The sequence below is a fragment of the Pteropus alecto genome, unplaced genomic scaffold (genome assembly GCF_000325575.1).
Source record: "Pteropus alecto unplaced genomic scaffold, ASM32557v1 scaffold86, whole genome shotgun sequence".
Lineage (NCBI taxonomy): Eukaryota > Metazoa > Chordata > Mammalia > Chiroptera > Pteropodidae > Pteropus > Pteropus alecto.
Genome location: NW_006442109.1, coordinates 9,336,301 through 9,357,399, shown reverse-complemented (window position 1 = coordinate 9,357,399; position 21,099 = coordinate 9,336,301). Strand labels below are relative to the sequence as shown.

The window sequence follows — 21,099 nt, the reverse complement described above, 5'->3', positions numbered from 1 at the left end:
GCCCCCACGCCCTTTAAAAAAGGTCCCTCATTGCAGGGGAAGGAGAGGAATTTATTTTGTCAGAAACTATTTTTTGAACTAGTTTAGTATTCTCTTTGCTAGTAGGAATGCAGTAACATTGTTTTATATTTCTGCTTCAACATCTGGCCAACAGATCTGACTGTAGATCAATAAACTGCAGTGTCCCCAATATGTGGGTATTTAAGATCCTTAGCTTTTGATTTGCATTTTATAGCAGAGTTATTGCTTATTTCTTGTTGATAATGCATATTATTTAATCTTATTTATAGATATATTATTTCAGAAGCTTATTTTTTTCCTTTGAGAAAAAGAGAGCACTTTATTTTTAAATTTAATACTCCTTTATTGTGGATACAAATTGTATTTGTAGTGATTTATTCAATGAAACTACAAATAACTTGTTTTATTTTTAGGTTACTAGTATTACTACCAACCATAGAAATTGTATTTGCTAAACAAAGGATTTTTGATTGAAATCAGCCTAAAATGCTTGCCTTGTACCTTTTAAACAAATACGTAAAAATTGGTTTTGTTTCATTTAACATTGGGAAAAGATTTATGATTTAAACTTGAAGACTCATGCTGTATGGAAACAGCATACAGTATTAGAATTATACATCCACCTCTTACCACCGCAAGTTATTTAAAAAGCAGAAACTACGAGTTCATTCTTTTTTAAATGTGGTTTCTTCAGACCTTGGTAGTAAAAGATGAAATGTGTTTATTTGTATATGAAAATAATAAGTTGTTTTTATTATATGCTCAGTTCAAAAAATATATGCATTAACTAGATTGCATGTAGGTTTTTCAGATAGAATATTTTTAAATGAGCTTGAAGTTGATTTTGTTCAGACACAAAGATATAGATGTTTACACACATACAGGTTTAAATGCTGCTCCAGGTGTCGTATTTCAATTTCTGCTACTAAAATCAATTTGTTGTTATCATTCAGGTTGCTAGTACACTGCAGAGCCTTTTCAACTTCTGTTTTCCAAAATATTTTTAATATTAAGGATTGTTTTAAAAACCAATTCCTGGGACATTCAAAAGCAAAGAATTGGAATTTAAATGTCTTTTCTCCTGAACATTTCAAAAGTAGTTAACTTGATGAAAAACTATTGGTTTTCTATTGCTTTACCATTTCTCTACACTAAATGTAAAAACAAAAGATGAGGGGTTATGAAATAGGCCCATATGATTACACCCTGGTTTTCCCATTTGGTAAATACTACTTTTGAGCCAGGCCTTCTGGACCTACAAAAAGAAGTCTTCGTCCCTCTCTCAACAAACCTGTTTTTTTTTTTTTTCTTGGGGTTAGATGCAAGAAGCAAGAAGGTAATTACAATACAGCTTAGATACATGCAGGATAATTTAATATGTACTGTATGCAAAGTGCAGAAGTAAATATGGGGTGTGGGAATTAGGCCAGAAAGCTCTCTGAAGGAATTAGGTTTGAGACTGGTCTTTAAAGCAGGGATAATGAACATGTTTGATGAAGAAGAGGCAGGAAAAAGGAATCAGCAAGTTTGGGACTTGGTGCTTTGTCTGTTAAGCAATCACCTGGTATATTCAAGTTGAAACAGCTAAATGACTAAAATGACCTAAGCCCTAGAAAGTGTCATATATTGAAAGCTAACTTTGGAATTAATGATAGCTGTTGAATTCAGAACATCCAGGAGATTTGCTTTATTAATTTGGACTTCCTAAGTGTTAAGTATAAGTCATTTGACTTTTATGTTTAACCAAATGTGGCCTAGCAAAAGCTGGTGGTGTTTTGCTTCATTTAATATTGGGGAACATTTTGTTTTATTTTTCAGTTCTTTCTTGGAAAGTTTTGAGATGCTAGTAAATAATTCATTCTGTTTGATATGCTTTTAGGAACATCATTCTTAGGAAAGCTTTGTCAGTTAAAAATATCTAGTCTGGTCTACAGCCATGCTACCCTGAACAAGCTCAATCCCGTCTGATCTCAGAAGCTAAGCAGGGTCAGGCCTGGTTAGTACTTGGATGGGAGACCACCTAGGAAGACCTGGTGCTGTAGATGTAAAAAATAAAAAAAATTAAAAATAAGGGATTGTAAGCTGACAAGGTCCTTGCAGTCTGTGAAGTCAGCAGCCAAGAGTTGCCTCGCCTTAAAAAAATACATATATCTATATCTGGTCTGGTCTAGTGTCTGGTATAAGGATGCCTTGTTTTCTCCTTTGATCCGCGCCCCCTCCTGAATTCCTTCTGTATAGCTTCAGAGTCTCAACAGTACATGTCTCAGTTTCTCAATACATAACATAAGATAGGGATCATAGAATGTTATAGTTGGAAAGTATATAAAAGGCCAACATGATTTAACTCCCCATCCAATACATCAGTGTTACTCAGCATGAGTAATGTTATCAACTTTTTTCTAAAAGAAAAAAAATTCTCAGACACCCAGTGTTAAATTAAATTGTTTTATTGTACTATTAAATATGATTAAATATAAATCTAGGTATAAATCCTCATGCTTAAGTCTTTAATTCAACCTTAAAATCAAATCGGACCTTCAAATTAAATAAACAAAGCTACAAAATCAGAAAACCGCAAAGAACATTAAATTAACGTGACAGATCACATTGTTTTATTGAAATTACCAGTGTTGGGTTAATAATAAAAAGACATAGCTCTAATCTGGTTCTATATTTAATATGGTTTTGATGTCAATAATATTAATGCAGAAAATGGCATGTTCACATAAGTATTGTTCAAAACAGTATGGAAAATGTCAAGTTTTTGATCATTTAGGATAGTGACACATTCTGCCATCTCAAATGCTTATTTAATGAGGAGTTACTTGATAACTCTGTGAGGCTGTCTTGTCAACCACATTCATTCATGTATTCAGGTGTTTGTTTTTTTAATTTAACAAATATTTATTGAGAAACTGTGCCAGAAACTGCTAGCATTGAAGATGCAGTAGTGAACAAAAGCAGACATGGTTTGAGGGGGAGACAGGCGGTAGTAATCAGATAATCACACGAACAGACGAAGAACTGCAGCTGTGGCAAAATGCACTGAAGTACAGGCATGTGGCTCCAGGAGAACCCAAACTAGTCAGACTGGGAAAGGCTTTCCTAAGGGTAATGCCTATGCTGAGCTCTAAGGTTTGAGTAGGTGTAAACCAGTCAAAGAAAACCTTTCTAGGTGGTGAAACTGCTGTGCAAGGTCGCGGGGAGGGGAATTTGGCTCAAGGAACTGGAAGAAGGCCCTGGATTGGATGGTAGTAGGCCTCCTGGGCCTCAGGGTTTTAAGCAGTGTGGGATAACATCAGATTGCTATTTTGAAAAGATTGCTGGGCCTGTTTAGAAGATGCAAGGAGAAAAGAAAACCAGACTATTGCTTTAGTTCAGATTAGAGATGTCATAGCTTAGAGATAGAAGTAGACATTTCTAAGAGCTATTTAGTAGGTAAAATCTATAGACTTTCCTAAGTATGTGACCAAGAGAATTGAAAACAGGTCCAGACAAAAACTTGTACATGAATGTTCATAGCAGCTCTATTCATAATAGCCAAAAAATGGAAACAACCCAAATGTCAACTAATAATGATTACACAAAATGTAATTTATCTATACAAGGAAATATTATTCAGCCATAAAAAGAAGTGAAATACTAATACATGCTACAACATAGATGAACCTTGAAAATACTATTCTAAATAAAAGAAGCCAGCCACACAAAAAAGTCATATAGTGTATGATTCCATTTGTATGAAATGCCCAGAATAGGTAGATCCAAGAGACAGAAAGATTAGTTAGGTTGCCAGGGGCTGGGGGTCAAGGGAAATGGGGAATGACTGCTTAGTGGGTGTATGTTTCTTTTGAGGGTGATGAAATGTTCTGGAATTCGATAGTGGTGGTGGTGGTGTTTACATAACAACTGTTACTGTAGTAAAAATTATTGAATTGTACATTTAAAAGGGTGAATTTTATGGTATGTGAATTATATCTCAATAAAGCTGTTACTTTTAAAAAATCTATGAATTTAGATATCTAAGGTAAGGGAGAAGGTGTTGTCAAGGATAACAATAAGGGTTCTGGCTTATGTAAGTGGATAGAGAGAGGACACATTGGAGGAGGTCTGACGGGGAGGAGGTAGATAGTTGTTTTGAGTTTGAAATGTCTAAGGCTTCCAAGACGGCAGTCACTGACCCCGGATGGCATTGCAGTTAGAAGGTGGTCATTCAGCTCGTCCAAAATATACTTCATTAGAAATGTTTTAAGAGTATTGCCTAATATAAATGGAAACATAAACTTAAAATTCTTGTAGAAAACTCAAGGACCTCTGAAAGTAAGTCTACAAGACTCTGCCAGGGTTCTGGGAAATCTGGTCAAAGAAACACAACATTGAATACAGAACTCATTTCCCCTCTGATTGTGGGACGCCTACTTCGAATCCTCAGAGTATAGTCAGCAGGGAGAAAGGATATTGCATCTGTAAATAAGATCACCCATTGACTAAAAATAGTAAAAAAAAAATCAAGTCTAAAGAAAGTAAATTCAGCTGTCTCCCTAAAGAAATTGTTTGTAATGTTTTGGTAATAAAGATTTAGAAAACACTTAAGCTAGTCTAGGAAAACTAGGGCTTTTCTCTAAGACTGGAATTTTTAAATTGAATTTTTAAAATGAAACTATTATTCAATCATTTAGGCCAGACTTGTTCAAGGCACTATGATGTTCCTTGCTGGTTCCATACAGGGTACTCATGTATCTAATTCTATCATTTGCACCACCAACTCTGACTAGCAAAAAATATGACTGTATGGTATGTGTGCACTATTAAATTATAACCATAAGCCCACATGCCTACAAAAAAACCCAGCTGTCACATTCAGAGTGATTCGCTGTTATTTTCCTGCTTTCCCCATTAATATTATTGTGCCATTTGTTCATTTGTTTTATCTGGCTGATAGATAGCTAACAAATGGAAACACACACTAAAAGTCTAAGGAAAACACATGAGAATGAAACTTAAAATTGAGGAAATTCTTTTTAAGTTATATATTTTTCTAAATATTGGGAAGAATTGTCATTACTATCATTTGGTGCTAAACCTCCTAGGTCTGGCTTATAGATATCAATATTTGAGGAGGCCGGGATTTGAGAATACCTAGGTCTAAAGTACAGGTGTAATAACAAATGCAGTGATGTGCATGAAGACTAGCAAATGTTTATTCTAAGACATTATCTTGTATTTGGATCACTGTTGTCACAAAGGGTTGTGAGTTCATTTATTCATTTGGAAAACGTTTATTGAAGACCTATTGTGGGTTAAGCCCTGCAGATACAAAAATGAACCATACTGTCTGCTGTCTTGAACATCTGTCCCCTCTCTCCTCCCTTGGGACCTTTGTCTAGCTAACTTTCATTCATCCTTCAGGACTCAGATATTGCCTCCTCCCAGATGCCTTCCCCATTCCTCCCATGTTCTTGTCACATCCTGTACTTTTACTTTAATGGCACTGATCCCACTGAAATGGATGGTTCTGTTTTTTGTTTTATTTTGTTTTTCCAATTAACATAGCTATATTTTTAAAAATTGTAGTAAAATATATATAATGTAAAATTTACCATTTTAAAATATGTGCACTTCAGTGACATTGAGTACATTCACATTTTATGCAGCCAATCTCCAGAACTTTTTTCATCTTCCCAAACTGAAACTCTACACCCATTAAATACTAACTTTCCACTCCTCCCTCCCCCATCCCCTGGCAACCACCATTCTAACTTCTGTCTCTGTATTTGACTACTCAGGAATACTCACATAAGTGTAATTATACAATATTTGTCCTTTTGTGTCTGGCTTATTTCACTCAGTATAATGTCTTCAAGCTTAATCCATTATAACATATATCAGGACTTCCTTTTTAAAGCTGAATGATACTCTATGATATGTATACACCACATTTTGTTTATCCATTCATCTGTCGATGAACACTTAGGTTGCTTCCACTTTTTGGCTACTGTGAATAATGCTGCTATGAACATGTATACTAATATCTTTTTGAGACCCTGCTTTCAATTCATTGGGGTCTATACCTGGGAGTGGGATTGCTGGGTCATATGGTAGTTCTGGTTTTGACTTTTTGGGGGAATGGATGGTTCTATTGTGCTTTCACCATGAGCAGGACTGCTGCAGATGAAGAGCAGCAGCAGTGGGGTGTCTAGATGGTGGCCTCTGAAGGCATTCAGTGGAACAAAAGGCCTGGAACATAGAACAAACATTTGCTGGATAAAGGATGTTTGGTAAGGGAGATAATTTGTAAACAAATAACTGCACTAAGCTCAGGTGCTTTATTAGGGGTGTATAAAATGTATTGGTAGTTAAAGGGAGCAAAAATTATGGAGGATAAGATCAGAAAAAAATGGGCAGTATTTTTTCAGTGTTTCATCTGGAATAATAAATTACAGATGTTTATGAAGCCTCTTCTAAAATATTTCTTATTACTTAACAAACAAGTGCTCGTTTTAAAAACTTCATGCATGACAGAAGTGTGTAAAGCAGGAGGTAAAAGTCTTTGCCTCACCACTCTGCTGGGATGACCACCGTTAACAGAGCAGGTAGACTCTTCTCTGTGTATTCCAAGAGGTTTTAAAAAGGATTTTAAGTGTATCTTTGTGAACATGAGGAAATTACCAGTTTAATATGTTATAAGCATTTGGGGTTAGGGCAGCTTTTGTTTGCACAAGCGGAATTCTGTTAAGAAAAGCTGCCATTCACAGATAGGAATCTGAATCCCTTTGTTTATCAGGAAATTTTGCAAGTTGCTGTTATTTGATGATTCTTTTTAAGATGGCTCAAAATTAGAATTAGAATTACTAACAAAATAAAATCATTGTTTCTTGGTTTCTGATGTAGTGTTGAGACCACACAGAAAATGGAGTTAGCATTTACTTGGAGAGCATAAGTTGGAGAGTTCTGCCTTTGCTTTAATGAAAAGCCTCATCTTTAAAAAATCCATGGTGGCAGGCTGTTGGTGAGAATGGAAGGCACAAATTTTATTATATTAAATGCCAGTCATCTACCTTGAATAATTTATGTGTTAATTTAATATCTAGTTTCATACCAATCCATTTTTAAATAAATGATGGCTTTCTTTAAAATAACCGTGACTATTCTGTAGTTCCTATTACCTAGACTATTGAAAAGCACTTTATTAGAAACTGACCGATATGAGACTTTGTATTTGATTTGTGACTTTGGTTAGCATTATTGGAAAGATCTTTGTGGGAAACCTTAGAACTCTGTTCTCTAACAGATGAAGCTAGTTCTCATTCATGCAAATGAAGTGAATGCATAAATAAAATTTAGAGATAAATTCCCAAACTTATTTACCCTATGTGTTCTTTCCTAGAGCTGCCAGCAAAAAGTAAAATATACTGATTCCTAATACCATTTATAGAACAAAGTGAGGTACGAAAATAAAGTGCTAGAGTCTGCTTGCCTCTGTGTTCTCTGTGAGCCTTGAAGTGGGGACTATGTGGGGCAGCATCAGATAATTATGTAATAAATGGCCAGAAGTCTCAGAAGGGGAATCAGGAGTAAAGGATTTGGATTGATCCACAAACTAATTAAGGAGTCCCTGCCCAAGCACGTCTAGTGTGCAAAATTGAGAAGCAGCAACCCAATGGTACTGTGTACACTAAGGCCAAATATTGAATAAGTATTTCTTGAGTTTTAAATAATCAATATTTTTCTCTAAAATACCTCATCTTTTTTGATCCTTAGCAAGAGCTGGCAGTAGATGAGTACCTGCTATGTTAGATTTATTTTTCTCCTCTGTGTCACAGACAGTATAACAAATTGCGAAACCTCCTGAAGGATGCACGTCATGATTGCATTCTCTTTGCTAATGAATTCCAGCAGTACTGCTATCTCCCTCGGGAAAGAGGAGAATCCATGGAAAAGTGGCAGACCAGGTATGGCACTGAATTGCTGTGTTTTCACATGATCATCATCTATAATGTCTCCATATTGGCTATTTGGGAGTTGACCTAAGTCATATGCTAAAATCAACAATTATTTCTGGAACCATGATTAATACTGAAATGCTTAATGTGTTAATATTTTAGATATGTCATTTGAATATATAATTGATAGATTTTATAAATTATAATTAGGGACAAATAGACACCCAGAGTAAGTTTGCCCCAGACCTTAATGGCTAGCAGGATCATTCCAGTGATCCACAAGTCATAAATTTAATGCTGGGGGGCGGGGTCCTACTTTTAAGCCAGAGTCATCTCAGTTTTTCTGTTATAGTATGCTCTAATATCCCAACTAGTCTTATTAAACTGAAACTGGTAAGTTCATTCTGGCAGAGCTGTTTTAAGAAGAGCTCATGGTAGCTTAGATCCACCTAAAAGCAGAGCCTGAAGTTAGGACTTGGTGTGGATTGTTTACTTCAAGGTGATTCCCAGAAGCAGGAGTGAGGAAGTGGGGAGAGTGGGACAGAGAAGGAGAGAAAGCAGTAAAAAATGTGTTACTGCTGTGGGAAACAGGCTAAGTCCTGCTGGAAACCTCTGAGAAGCTGTGTAGAGTGTGCCTAAGAAGTCACCTCAAAGGATGGAGGCTAGGGCATTTAGTTAGTCCTCCCTGAGCTGAGGGTCATTCCCCAGGGGTGTTCACTCCATTCAGTGGGCCCTTGAGGGGGGATGGAACTGCCCACCCAGCTGCAGCCAAAGTCAGAGGTGGGCCTAGAACACTTCTGTAGAGAGCAAAACTTTCAAATGTCCATATAAAACATTTAAATCATTTTTTTCCTTGTAATTCTTTATATAGCCATTAAATATTTAAGTTCTCTAAAGGAAAATAACACTGATACATACATAGTGAGTCCTTAATAACAGCCCCCAAATTCCCCCAGGCCTCAAAATGAGAAGGGAAAAGCAAATCTTTCTCTTTATTGGGTCACATGTGAGTACTCAGAATGATCACACTTAGCTAACTACACAGCCTCGCACATGATAGGTACTCAGTATATGTCAGCAGAATTTTTTTTTTAAGTTCTAGAACTAAAGGAACCTTACATAGGATCTTAATTTGCAGGAAGGGAAACAAGTTGGCTGTCCAAATTTATATACTTCATTGGAAACATAATCCAGTCTTGAACACACATCTCCAGACCTCGACTCTTGTTTTCCAATTCAGATTCTTTTCAGGAAGATTTTGAGATATTTTGTGTGATTTCATATCAGACCTTATTGGATTATGATCTTCAGCTACTTGCAGACTAGTTTTTTTTCTTAACCAAAGACTTGTTTCTTCATTTTTTTAGCCTTGCACAGCTTGTCATCCCTGTGGTGGTATATCAGTCAGCCCTCCAATTAAAAGCTGTTAAAAGATGGCAGAGCCTTGTGTTTTCTAGGCCATATCAAGAAATGAAAAAAGTTGCTGTGGTGGTTAGTTGTCTTAGGGAAGAAGATATGTCAAACACTTTCTGATTCCTCTTTCTGTCCCCCAGAGTACCCAACCCAGGGTATATTTATAATGGGTACTCAGGAAGTATCTGTTGAATGAATAAATGGTTGTCTATATAAACCAAAGGGTAGCAGATTAAAAGCCAGCTGTGAAGTTCTGAACCATAGCTTGTGTTTGTCTGCCTTGGAGCCTCATGTGCCCTTTGCTCTTCTAGGAGCATATACAATGCAGCAGTTTGGTACTATCACCACTGCCAGGATAGGATGCCAATTGTTATGGTGACAGAAGATGAAGAGGCAGTGCAACAGTATGGAAGTGAAACAGAAGGAGTGTTTGTGATTTCTTTCAAGGTATTTCCAGCTGTTGTGTATTTGTGAGTGCATGTGTGTGTGTGTGTGTGTGTGTATGTGTATTTCCTAAGTAGTTCCCAGAAGACTTTAGATCCCTTTGGCAATACAGAAAAGGGAAAATAAACATTGAAGGAAGACTTCAAGAAGTTCCATGTCTTCATTACTCCCCAACTAATCTTGACTTTAGCAAATCTGGGCAAACTACCTGTGACTATAAGGCCTACAGTATCCAAGGCTTTAGCCCAACAAGCCCCTGTTGATAGTAAACTCATGTTTGTAGCTACAGTAATAACAATATTAGTATTAATGATGATAATAGGTTGAATCTTATAAAATTGCCAATATTCTGTTGTTTTTAACCTATAAAATATCGATTTTATATGGTTCAACCTAATAGCAATAGCCAACATTTATCTATGCTAGGCACTGTTCTAAATGTATTATTTCATTTAATTCCTATAACAACCTTTGAGATAGATGTGATCATCCCTATTTTATTGGTAAGGAAACTAAAGCACAGAAAGACTAAACAACTTGCCGACATCACACAGGTAGAAAGTGGTGGAATTGGGATTAGAACATAGTCTAGCTCCAAAGTTCTTGACCACCATGCTTAACTGCCTCCCAAATTATTCTTTTGAATACGTACAAAACACAGTTTTAAAGGCCAGTCTCGTTTCACCACGGTTCTTCACTCTTCTCCACTTGTGAATGTGCATGGGGGTTAATAGGAATAAAGGAAGGGAGAGATGTGATATTATTTATGTGAAGGCTATCAGATCAACTTAGTGTACGGATCATAGACAGGAGCAGCTTTATCAGTGACAGTTTCTTGGCTGCCTTAACACAGTTCTCCTATTTCTTTGGTACCCTTTGGAAGAGTAAGATGACTGTTAATCTCTCGGTGGATTACTGGTCTCTTCTATCTGCCCAGTTGGTCAGTCAGGTTCCAATGGTTGATATCTTTTCTTGATTCAGAAACTAGAATGAGGCCCTTCATTAACCCTGTCAGTTTACAGAAAGTCTAGTTGGATATTGAATTGTAGATTCTACAAGCGTTCCTAGGTACATGTATTGCTAAAGATTTGCCAATAGAATTTTCTTGGCCCTGCTATAAAAAAGTGCTCTGGCATGCCAGAGAATTCCAGGGGCACTGGATATTAATGGCGGTGTCACTTGTTTTTTCTGTTGCAATACATCATGTCTTGTTCCTGCAGAGGACAGTTGACTAAAATTACATTTTTCTACTTTTTGTGAAAATTACTTTTCTTTGTAGTTCACTAGTATAGTACAGTTTTATTTTGTATAGCATTTCCTAAGCAAACTGTGACCAAGGGCTTTATACAGGTGAATGATAGCAGAAAAAAAGAGATACTGTGACATTCAGATGAGAAAGAACCCCAGAATTTTCTGTGGGGAACAGAAGTTAGATGAGGAGAGAGAAGACCATAAATCCTCTTGAAGAGGTGGTTCATAGTGGCAAAAGTTAATCTTAGTAACTTTTATGCCTTCTCTTTATAAATTCAAGCCTTAGATAAAAGTATTGGGAAATTTTCTGCAAAACAAGTACTTGATTTAGTATTACATAAAGTTCATATAAAGTCCTTAATTTATATATTATTTGCTTAATTGGGTACCTTTAGGTTAATTTATTTTATTCATTTTATTTTGTTTAAAGCCTGGTGCTTTTTTATCACTTCTTCTAATCATTAATGTATTTATTTGCAATTTGGGGGTAAGACTTTTTTTTTTATCAATACTTTTTCTTTGGCATTTTCACTATAAATTTATCTTTTTAATGAACCTGGGAAGTTGTATCGTGGCTTATACAACAGCTATCACTTAAGCAAGTGTCACTTGCATAGTGTTGTAACAGACTACTGAGTTGCGCATTTTGTTTCATTCTAATCACATTCTTGTTGCAAGTGCCTTTTAATTTTAACAGTTCACTTTTTCCAGTGCTGTTTACTAATGTTATTTATTAAATAAAAATGCCTACATTTAAACACACATACACACAAAGGCCTATGCAAACAACTTTTACCTGTACCTTCTGGTGGCTTTCCCAGTGTCCCTCACACAATTTTCTTATTTCTGTCTTCCACCATCCACAGCTGTACCACAGGAGCAGTTGCCACTAATCCTAAACAAACATATCCTGTTCTCCTTAGAAACAGTTAAACCCAGCTTTTACCGAACTTTGGCATCTGTGGCTTACACTGGCGGTGGTACAACAGTTGCTCTTTGTCCTTGTTAATTGAGCAGAGACTAACTCTTGGTGCTCATAAGTGATAAGTGACCATAGAATTGGGGTACTGATGTTAGCACAGATAGAACTTCTTTTGGAAAGAAAGGAAGCATTTTAAACAGGACCCTGAAATTAGTGAGAGAAATGCTAGAGTTAACAATAAGGATAATTTATTTTCTTTTTAAGTTGAGTAAAGAGAATGTGTGAGACTCTACCTTAGACTTAAAGCTGAGTTAAAATCATAGCTAAATTTGATTTTATTTGTGAGAATCAACCATTTGGAGTGTTCCCTAGACACACAGAGTAAGTAGATGAAGCACAGCCATCCTCACCACCCACCAACCTCTCATGGCTGGTCACCTTGGGGTTTTGTCTCAAGCCTTTCTGAAGGAATTACATCAAGAGATACAGTAATATTCAGTAATAGTCTACTTAATCAGGACTCTGACCCCTTGTTTCAAAGCTATGTTTCATACCACGTCATCATACTAATAGCAACATCAGGCGTCACCTAGGTGAGGAGAGTTACTACATCTGTGGGTGTCACAGAAGAAGACTCGGTCCTCTGAAGTAGGACCTATGAAGTAGGTCCTATGAAGCAGGGAAAAGCCTAACACCAAAAAACACTTCACTTACTTGACTTTCCCTGCTCTCTGCTCATTCGACATTGCCAGTGGGTTGGGGTAGGGGAGACATTCCCTTATACACTTTACTCCTTGCCATTTTTATGTGTTTAAGTTTCTTACAAATTTCAAACATTTCAAGGTGGAAAAAAAAAAAAGACGAGAATGCACATGTAGGAGCTTTTCCTGTCCATTCACTCTAGGCCATTATCTGCAGCAATGAGATACATGTAAAGATAGGCAGACTGGATGTGTATGTGCGTGTATGTGGGGAGAAGGAGAGAGAGAGAGGTTTGAAAGGTCATAGTAACCAGGGAAGTAGACGTGTTCCATGGTAGGAACAGCCTCCCTGAGGTTTATTGGCAGGACCTTGTGGATTAATGAAATGGTAGAAAATGAACTGGTAATGTGATGCTTGAGAGAGTAATACTCACTTAACACCTCTTCAGAACTACATGCTAGCAGTTCCTGTTCAGGTTTTTTGGTAATACTACTATAATGAATTACTCTCTTCTGACCATGTTTCTCTTGTGCGTTTATCAAATGCAGAATTACCTGGACAGTTTTTGGCCTGATTTAAAAGCTGCCCATGAGCTTTGTGATTCTATCCTTCAGTCCCGACGGGAAAGAGAGAATGAGAGTCAGGAGAGCCATAGGAGGGAGTACCCAGAACATCTTCCTCTGGAAGTGTTAGAAGCTGGCATTAAGTCTGGACGCTATATCCAGGTAAGGTGGTAATGAAGAATCGGCGTCAGTTTTCTTCTCTTCTTTACTTGCCTCCTGTTATAGGCCTCTAATTTCAAAGGCGATTAAAAAGATGGGTATGAATAAGCCAGGGCTGATGATGTTTAAGGTGCTTTAGGAGTCATTCTTCCGATAGACATAGCTGTCTGGTTGGAGCTACTCTATAGAGTTCTTAATTGGGTTACATACTAAGCATTACACAGGTAGCCTTGTAAATGCCTCCTGTCACTGGAAAAGAGAATGTATTTTTGAATTAAGATCTGGAGGTTTGGCAAAATTATAAAATTTGTGAAATTTGGCTTTTTCACTCCTTTGCCATTTTCCTATATCTTTCAAGGGCTCTTTTATAATCTCCCAGGACCCAGATGCTGTCAGGGTCTTGAGAAGAAATCAGATAAAATTGTTACTCAGATTTTAAGAGTTCATGTACTCGTTATGTGTATGGATGCAGTTTTATCACATGCATAGATTTGTGTATCTACCACCACAGTCAAGATACTGAACTCTTCCAGCATGGATTTTACATTTTTAATAAGCCACTCAGATAATTTTTATGCAGGCTGAAGTCTGAGAATACCACACTAACATTCCTCCCTGAAGTGTAGATATTTTGTTTTATTTTATTTTATTTATTTATTTTTTAAAATTTATTTATTTAAATTAGTTTCAAGTATACAGTACATTGGTTAGACATCTATATAGTTCATAAAAGATCCTCAAAATTGCTCCCTCCCTCTCCTGGCCCTCCCTGAAGTGTGGGTATTTTAAATGAGTATACCTAGAATGCCTAATGCTTCCAACTTGAGAGTAAACTTCACAACATCCCTGGGAGGATACTTTGAGGAAGATGATGTCTTAAAGACCACTCATTGCTTAGATGAGGTCAATCCTGACCTTTAAACTTGGGATAGCTAAGAGTAGTTCAAAATGAATGTATGTTCTTGAGAGCAAAGAAACTTTGGTGATGAATATTCTTCCTAAAGACAGGGATCACAGACCTTATAAGAATATTATGGAGATATTTTCATATAATTTTTAAAAACTACCTTTTGGAGGTAAAGCAGGCAAGAAAGAAATTTTTCACATTGACTTCTGTTACAATTTTAGGGAATTCTGAATGTCAACAAGCACAGAGCACAAATAGAAGCTTTTGTGCGACTTCAAGGAGCCAGCAGTAAAGATTCAGGTTTGGTATAAACCTTACATAAATCTCCATATGACTTTTATCCCAGTATTACACAATGAAGAAAGCAAAGTTGAAATTTTCACATCATATATGCCATGTCAGATATCCCCACATACACGGGGTGTGTGGGATCACGGGTTGTTTTTTTTTTTCCCCTAACTTTTTGTCGATAATTTCTGACTTTATTGTCATCAGCTTTAAAAATTATAATAGCTACTATTTTATGGAGTGCTTACTACATGTCAGGTATTATTCTAAGCACTTAATATAGGTATTATTATTGTTTTCCACCTTTTACACATGAAGATACACAAGGTTACACATGAGGAAACTAAAATACAGAGAAGCACAGTAATGTGCCCAAGATCACACACCTGCTAAGTGGCGGGGCCTGAACCTGTCACTGAGGCAGTTTACCATTATTTTAAGACATTGCCCTGATCTGCCTCAATGTGCTATATTGCCTTATAGGAATCACTAAAAAAGTAATAAAAATGGGAAAAAAAATGTGTAAATAAATCATATTGTGATAGAGTGGACATCCTAGTTCTGTAATGACAAGATGGAAAAAAACCCTGACAGTCAAGGAAACATGGCTGGGTTGAAGGAAAACGAGAAGCGATGGCTTTGCTCAGTCCCGCTGTGTCCGTAGTTCATCAGCCTACTGACTACTCTGTGGCTGTGTGGCCCCTGCAGAATTACAGTATAGGCTTAAACGATCTCATGCAGGGAACTATTACCTACCTTAAAAGACGATTGAGGGTGGCCCTTATGAAAGCACATTATACAGTATGACATGGTGGCTGGGTTTCTTTATTCCTAACCTGCAGAACAGGAGAAACTTGACTTCACCTTTGAAAGGAGGAAGCTCTTCTTTGTAGGAATGCTAATTAGACCTCAGATATATTATGTTTGAAGTACCACACTGGGGTGGCATCCCCCTTGGCTTCATGGGGTGTCTCTGTACTGCCTCAAACACAGGTTTATTTAGTGACATCCTAATCCATGGGATGAAGGCTCGAAACCGCTCAATTCATGGAGACATGGTAGTTGTGGAACTGCTTCCTAAAAATGAATGGAAGGGAAGAACTGCTGCCCTGTGTGAGAATGACAGTGATGACAAGGCCTCAGGAGAGTCCCCAAGTGAGCCCATGCCCACAGGTGAGCCGGCTAGAAAGTCACCCAGTTACCCATTTTCCTTGTGGAATGTTTATTTTTTCTCTCCTGTCTATGGCCACACTACCTTGAACAAGCCCAGTCCCATCTGATCTCGGAAGCTAAGCAGGGTCAGGCCTGGTTAGTACTTGGATGGGAGACCACCTAGGAATACCAGGTGCTATAGGCATAAAAAATAAAAACAAGGGATTGTAAGCTGACAAGGTCTTTGCAATCTGTGAGGTCAACCAAGGGTTGCCTCGCCCAAAAAAATAAACATTTTTTTCCTCTCCTTAACAAAAATACTGTAATTATTGTCTCTTTTCCTACATTATCAGATTCCCCTCTCTGTGGGTTTATTTTATTCTCATCAGCACCCAGATATGCTCTAATATCTCCCATTTTAAAACAAAAATAAAAACCCTCTTGGATCCCACATCTCCTGCAGCTATCAGCCTTTTCTCTGCATCAGTTTATGGCAAGACTCAGTGAAACAGTTAACTCTGCATTCTCTCTGCTTCCTCTTTACCCATTTTATCCAAAAGCCATCTCATGCAGGCATATCTCCCCTTACACGCGCACACACGCACACACACACACACACACACACACACACGCAAAATCCTTGCCCTCTTGTCAAGGTCACCAGTGACCTCATTGCCAGCAGTCCTCAGCATCTGTAACCTGTCAGCAGCATTTGGCTAATGAACTATATTGCCTCATCTTTGGCTTCTGGATTCTTCTCTCCTGCTGATTGGTCCTCTTCAGTTCCTTTGCTGGTTCATCTAATTGTCCTCTTGGATGTACCAGCTCCTCTCTGGATCTCTTTTTTCCCTGCACACTCTCCCTAGAAGATCTCATTCATTCCTCTTGCTTTCTGTCTCCAGCTCAGAACCCTTCCTCAGCCTCCAGTCTTGTCTACTCAGTTGTCTTATTTGGCATCTTCCCCTGAATGTCTAATAGGCATCTCAAATTTAACATACCTAATAATATATTCCTGATTTCTACCCCAGACCTGCTCCTCCCCAAGTCTTTCCCCATCTCCATAAATGGCAAGTTTATTCTTACAGTTGGTCAACCCAAAGATCTTGGAATCACCCTCAACTTTTCTTTCACAAGTTAGCAAGTCCTGGCAGCTCTAACTGAATTCAGCCACTTCGTACTCCACCATTTCTCTCTTAATTCAGTGCATTAGAACAGTGGTCCCCAACCTTTTTGGCACCAGTGACTAGTGATCCTATGGGAATCTAATGCCTGATGATCTGTACTGGAGCTGAGGCAGTGATGCTAGCGCTGGGGAGTGGCAACAAATACAGATGAAGCTTCTCTAGTTCGCCCACTGCTTACCTCCTGCTGTGTGGCCTAGTTCCTAACAGGCCACAGACCAGTACCAGTACCAGTCTGGGGCCCAGGGGTTGGGGACCCCTGCATTATAATCCCTTGGTGAGATTTTCCCAGCAGCCTCCTCACTGGTCTCCGTGCTCCCACCCTTGCTCCCAGATAGTCTTTTCTCCACATCCAAGCCATAGTGATCCTTTTACAAATCTAGGTCTTGCCATGTCTCTGCTCAAAACTCTCCAGTGACTGCTTCTTATTTCTCTCAGAATAAAATCCAAAGTCCTTACCCTAGTCTACAAGTCCCCACCAGCTTGGGCTGTCTTCTGTCATTGTCTTCTTCATCACTCTTCTGCCACATTGACCAACTTTTCTTTCCACCACCAAAAACAAGCTTGCCCCAGACATCCTCACACCGCCTTTCCTCATTTCAAGTCTCTGCTTAAATGTTGCTTTATTGAAAATAGCTGCTATTTCTGACCCTTTATCACTCTTGGTCATCTTACCCTACTTTTTATCTTTCTTAGCAATCATCACTACCTCACATATATTTATTCTTTACTGTTTGTTTCCCACCCCACAGACACCTGGACTAGAAGATACACTCCAGGAAATCAAAGACTTTGTTTTGATATATTCCTTGCACCTAGGACAGTGCCTGATTCCTGGTAGGGGCTCAATAAATGTTTGTGAAAAGAGAAGATAGCACTTTTAACTATTAAAATTGATTTTTCCTTGACTTCAGTCAATAATGATTAAAAGTATTGTGTATCAGACTTAAATGATTTGTATACTTCTCTGTATATTATATAGGGCCAGTTGATCTTGGCTGGTCAGAAAATGCAAGAAAAACTGAAAACGCACAGTAGAGAGCATAGGTTTAAAAAAAGTGAAAATCGTTAACTTTTTCCAACTTATCTGTACATGAGATTGATAGGGTAAGGGCAAAAGAAAAAGTGGAACTAATGGATTCTAAATGTCACATCAGGCCCCACAGGAGAAAGGGCATACTGACAATTTTACTTAAAAAATTATCTATCTAAAAAAAAAATCCATCTTAATAATAAAATGCTAGGAAGGCAAATGTTTAAGCATCTCTCAACTTGTGTGAATGTGCTTGAAAAACTGGGACATTGTGTTTCCTATTTTCTTCCTCACTGCTGAACTGGTCAGAGTCCAGATAGGTGACATTGAACCACTTAAGACTTTCTTTTGTTTTGTTTTGTTTTCCCAAAGGCAGAGTGGTAGGCATCCTTCAGAAGAACTGGCGGGATTATGTGGTGACGTTTCCATCCAAAGAAGAGGTCCAATCTCAGGGCAAAAATGCTCAGAAAATCCTAGTTACACCTTGGGATTACAGAATTCCCAAAATCCGAATTAGCACTCAACAAGCAGAAGCCCTCCAGGTAGCTAACATTATTCCTCTACTGTTTTCTTTCTGTTTTTGCTAGCTCTTGAGCAGTACCAGAAAACAATGTTGATTCTTTTATATAAGGGATAAATTATTGATGGCATCTGGCATGCTGAGATCGTGTTTTTTAAAAATTCTAAATATATAGAACCATCTATTAAATAGTCCTTGGTTAATAAATGAAGGCCAGAGAGAAACCGTCCTAGAAAGAACTATGTAAGACACTGGAGAGAACATACATTATCCAGCTGTCCAACTCACAGACTTTGAATAGATACACTCTATGCCAACACTAACAAGCTTTCTTCTAGCAAGCAATATAGAAATACGATCACTCTGCCTTGGAGGGATGATATAGTGGTACTTCACAAAATCGATTATCTGTAAGGGAGTATAGCACCAGAGAGAAGACATAAACAAGAAAGTCTGAAATTAACCTTTACTGTGGCGAATAGTGTAGGCATCACCCAATTTGATTTGCCTGATGTTTTGCAGTTTCTAAATGAGACACTGATGTAGGGTTTCCCCAGCCAGGAACCTGGTCATTGTGAACTTTTACCTCTTGAAGCCTTATGCAGGCCTTCCAAGGCCAGTTGCAACTATTGTTTTCCTTATCCATGGTTTGCTGGAGTTTGGGGGCATTAGAGTTCAGTTCACATTGATACTTTCTTCCTCACCAAAAGATGTATTAAGACATTAGAAAGTAACTCCCAAACACACAAAATTGAGATTTTTGTTTTGAAATTTAATTTGGACTATGCATAATTGAGTTTTTCTCTTGTATTGCAAATGTTAACTAGAATGAGTTACAATTGGCTTTCTCTAACAGACTAAACTTTTTAGCCCATTTGATATAAAGAGGTAATGCTTCCCTTCAAAGCACTGGGCCAAGCATTTATATACTATCTGGCAATTTAGTAAAACAAGAACAACAACAACAAAAAAAATCCCACTATTAACAAATTGGCCACTCTCTTTGGAGCTTGATGCTGTTTATCTCGTTTGTTTAGTGCTTCTAATTTACCCACTTAACTCCTGGTGCTGGACTCATGTTTTTTTTTTTCTCCCTTTGTGCAGGATTTCAGGGTGGTTGTGCGTATCGATTCCTGGGAGTCGACATCTGTGTATCCTAATGGACATTTTGTGCGTGTTTTAGGAAAAATTGGAGATCTGGAAGGAGAAATTGCAACCATCCTGGTGGAAAACAGTATTTCAGTTGCCCCTTTCTCAGAAGCTCAGGTCAGATTTCTCTGAGAACTTTGGTCTGGTCAAAGACATTTTGTACATTTTCTTTTTGCCTTTGTCATTATTTGTTTCATCATTGAGAAAGAAAAAATCTTTATACTGTGTTACAACCTACAGTCTAAAGCCACAGATAATGGAAAATTTCACTCCTCTTTGTGTTTGGACCAGACTAAAGTCAGCTTCAAATACAGAATTAGTTTCCTATAGCCTCACAGCTTTCAAATTTTCACATTTTCCAACTGTGCTTAAAAATGGCATGTCAGTGTCTTATAGTCAGTATACATTCATCCCCAGCAACTACAAGGGTGTACCTAGTTACAGACCCACTGGGTTCCACTCCCTGTCATAATCATTCAACAAGAGGCCTGCAGAAAGCCGCAGGGAGCAGCTTCTTGGGTTCCATACATCGGACCCATGGATCAAAAAAATCATGCTCATTATGAAACAGTTTTTGTAACCTTTACAGAAAACAAAAATTCCATGAACATAAAAAATTAGCTATTTTCATCACTTTGTGATCTTTTAAAATCCTCATAAATCTTGTTTATTATTCTTGCATGACTATATTCACAGTGTGCACATACTGTTTTCTGCTTCTTTCATTTAATTTTTTTTCTATATATTGACATAGCCTACTTATTTTTAATAGTTATGGCAAATTATTTTATATTGATGTACTCTAGTTTGTTTAAGTGTTCCTCAGTTGTTGGGCATTTGGGCTATTTAATTTTTCAGTATGTTACTTCAAACACGTTATAAACATTACTATTTTTTCTTTTTGATCATTTTCTTTGGATTGCAATCCTTAAAGTAAAATTATCAAATCAAAGGGCATAAAAAATTTAAATAGCTTTTGTTACATATTGGCAGATTGTTCTTCAGAAAAATTGAACCAGTTTGCATTGCCATCAAGAGCATATAGGTTTTCTTATTTTCATTAGTTTTTGACAGAACAGTAGCTGTAATAGTAAAATATTTTAGAATATTTTACATTATTAAATTTTTATGTTTAACATTAGTTTCTGGAAATTATTTGTTGACTTGTTTCAGCTCTTAGTGAAAATGTTAGAATAAAATAAAGCATGGATTAGACTTCACAGAACTAGAATTCTCTTCCCTTTTAGCATACTTAACTGCAGATTGATGGCTTAAACAGGTAACAATGGAGAGAAAATGCCCTAGATTGGTCCTACCTAAATTATCTTTGAGGAATAAACTTTTTATTATTTGAGACATATTGATTTTATTTTCAGGGCTTGACTTGAATTAAAAGCTCAACTATATTTAAATAAATGGATCATTCGAAATGAAATCGATGTGCTCTTTAT

The 21,099-nt window shown here is 37.3% G+C and overlaps 1 protein-coding gene and 2 pseudogenes across 3 annotated transcripts in view; all 3 read left to right on the top strand.

Moving 5' to 3' along the window:
* Positions 1-21,099, top strand: part of DIS3L (DIS3 like exosome 3'-5' exoribonuclease) — a 30,557-nt gene that overhangs the window by 1,823 nt on the left and 7,635 nt on the right. For 2 of the 3 annotated variants that reach the window (XM_006920240.3, XM_006920241.3), the window contains exons 3-9: positions 7,845-7,973; positions 9,689-9,824; positions 13,245-13,421; positions 14,547-14,625; positions 15,607-15,786; positions 18,352-18,521; positions 19,604-19,765. In XM_006920240.3, the coding sequence (XP_006920302.1) occupies positions 7,845-7,973; positions 9,689-9,824; positions 13,245-13,421; positions 14,547-14,625; positions 15,607-15,786; positions 18,352-18,521; positions 19,604-19,765 (1,033 nt within the window). Of the gene's footprint in view, positions 1-7,844; positions 7,974-9,688; positions 9,825-13,244; positions 13,422-14,546; positions 14,626-15,606; positions 15,787-17,698; positions 17,784-18,351; positions 18,522-19,603; positions 19,766-21,099 lie in introns of those variants that run through there. The other variant, XM_025038788.1, reaches the window with a different exon arrangement.
* Positions 1,948-2,066, top strand: LOC112469640 (annotated as a pseudogene).
* LOC112469881 lies at positions 15,852-15,970 on the top strand (annotated as a pseudogene).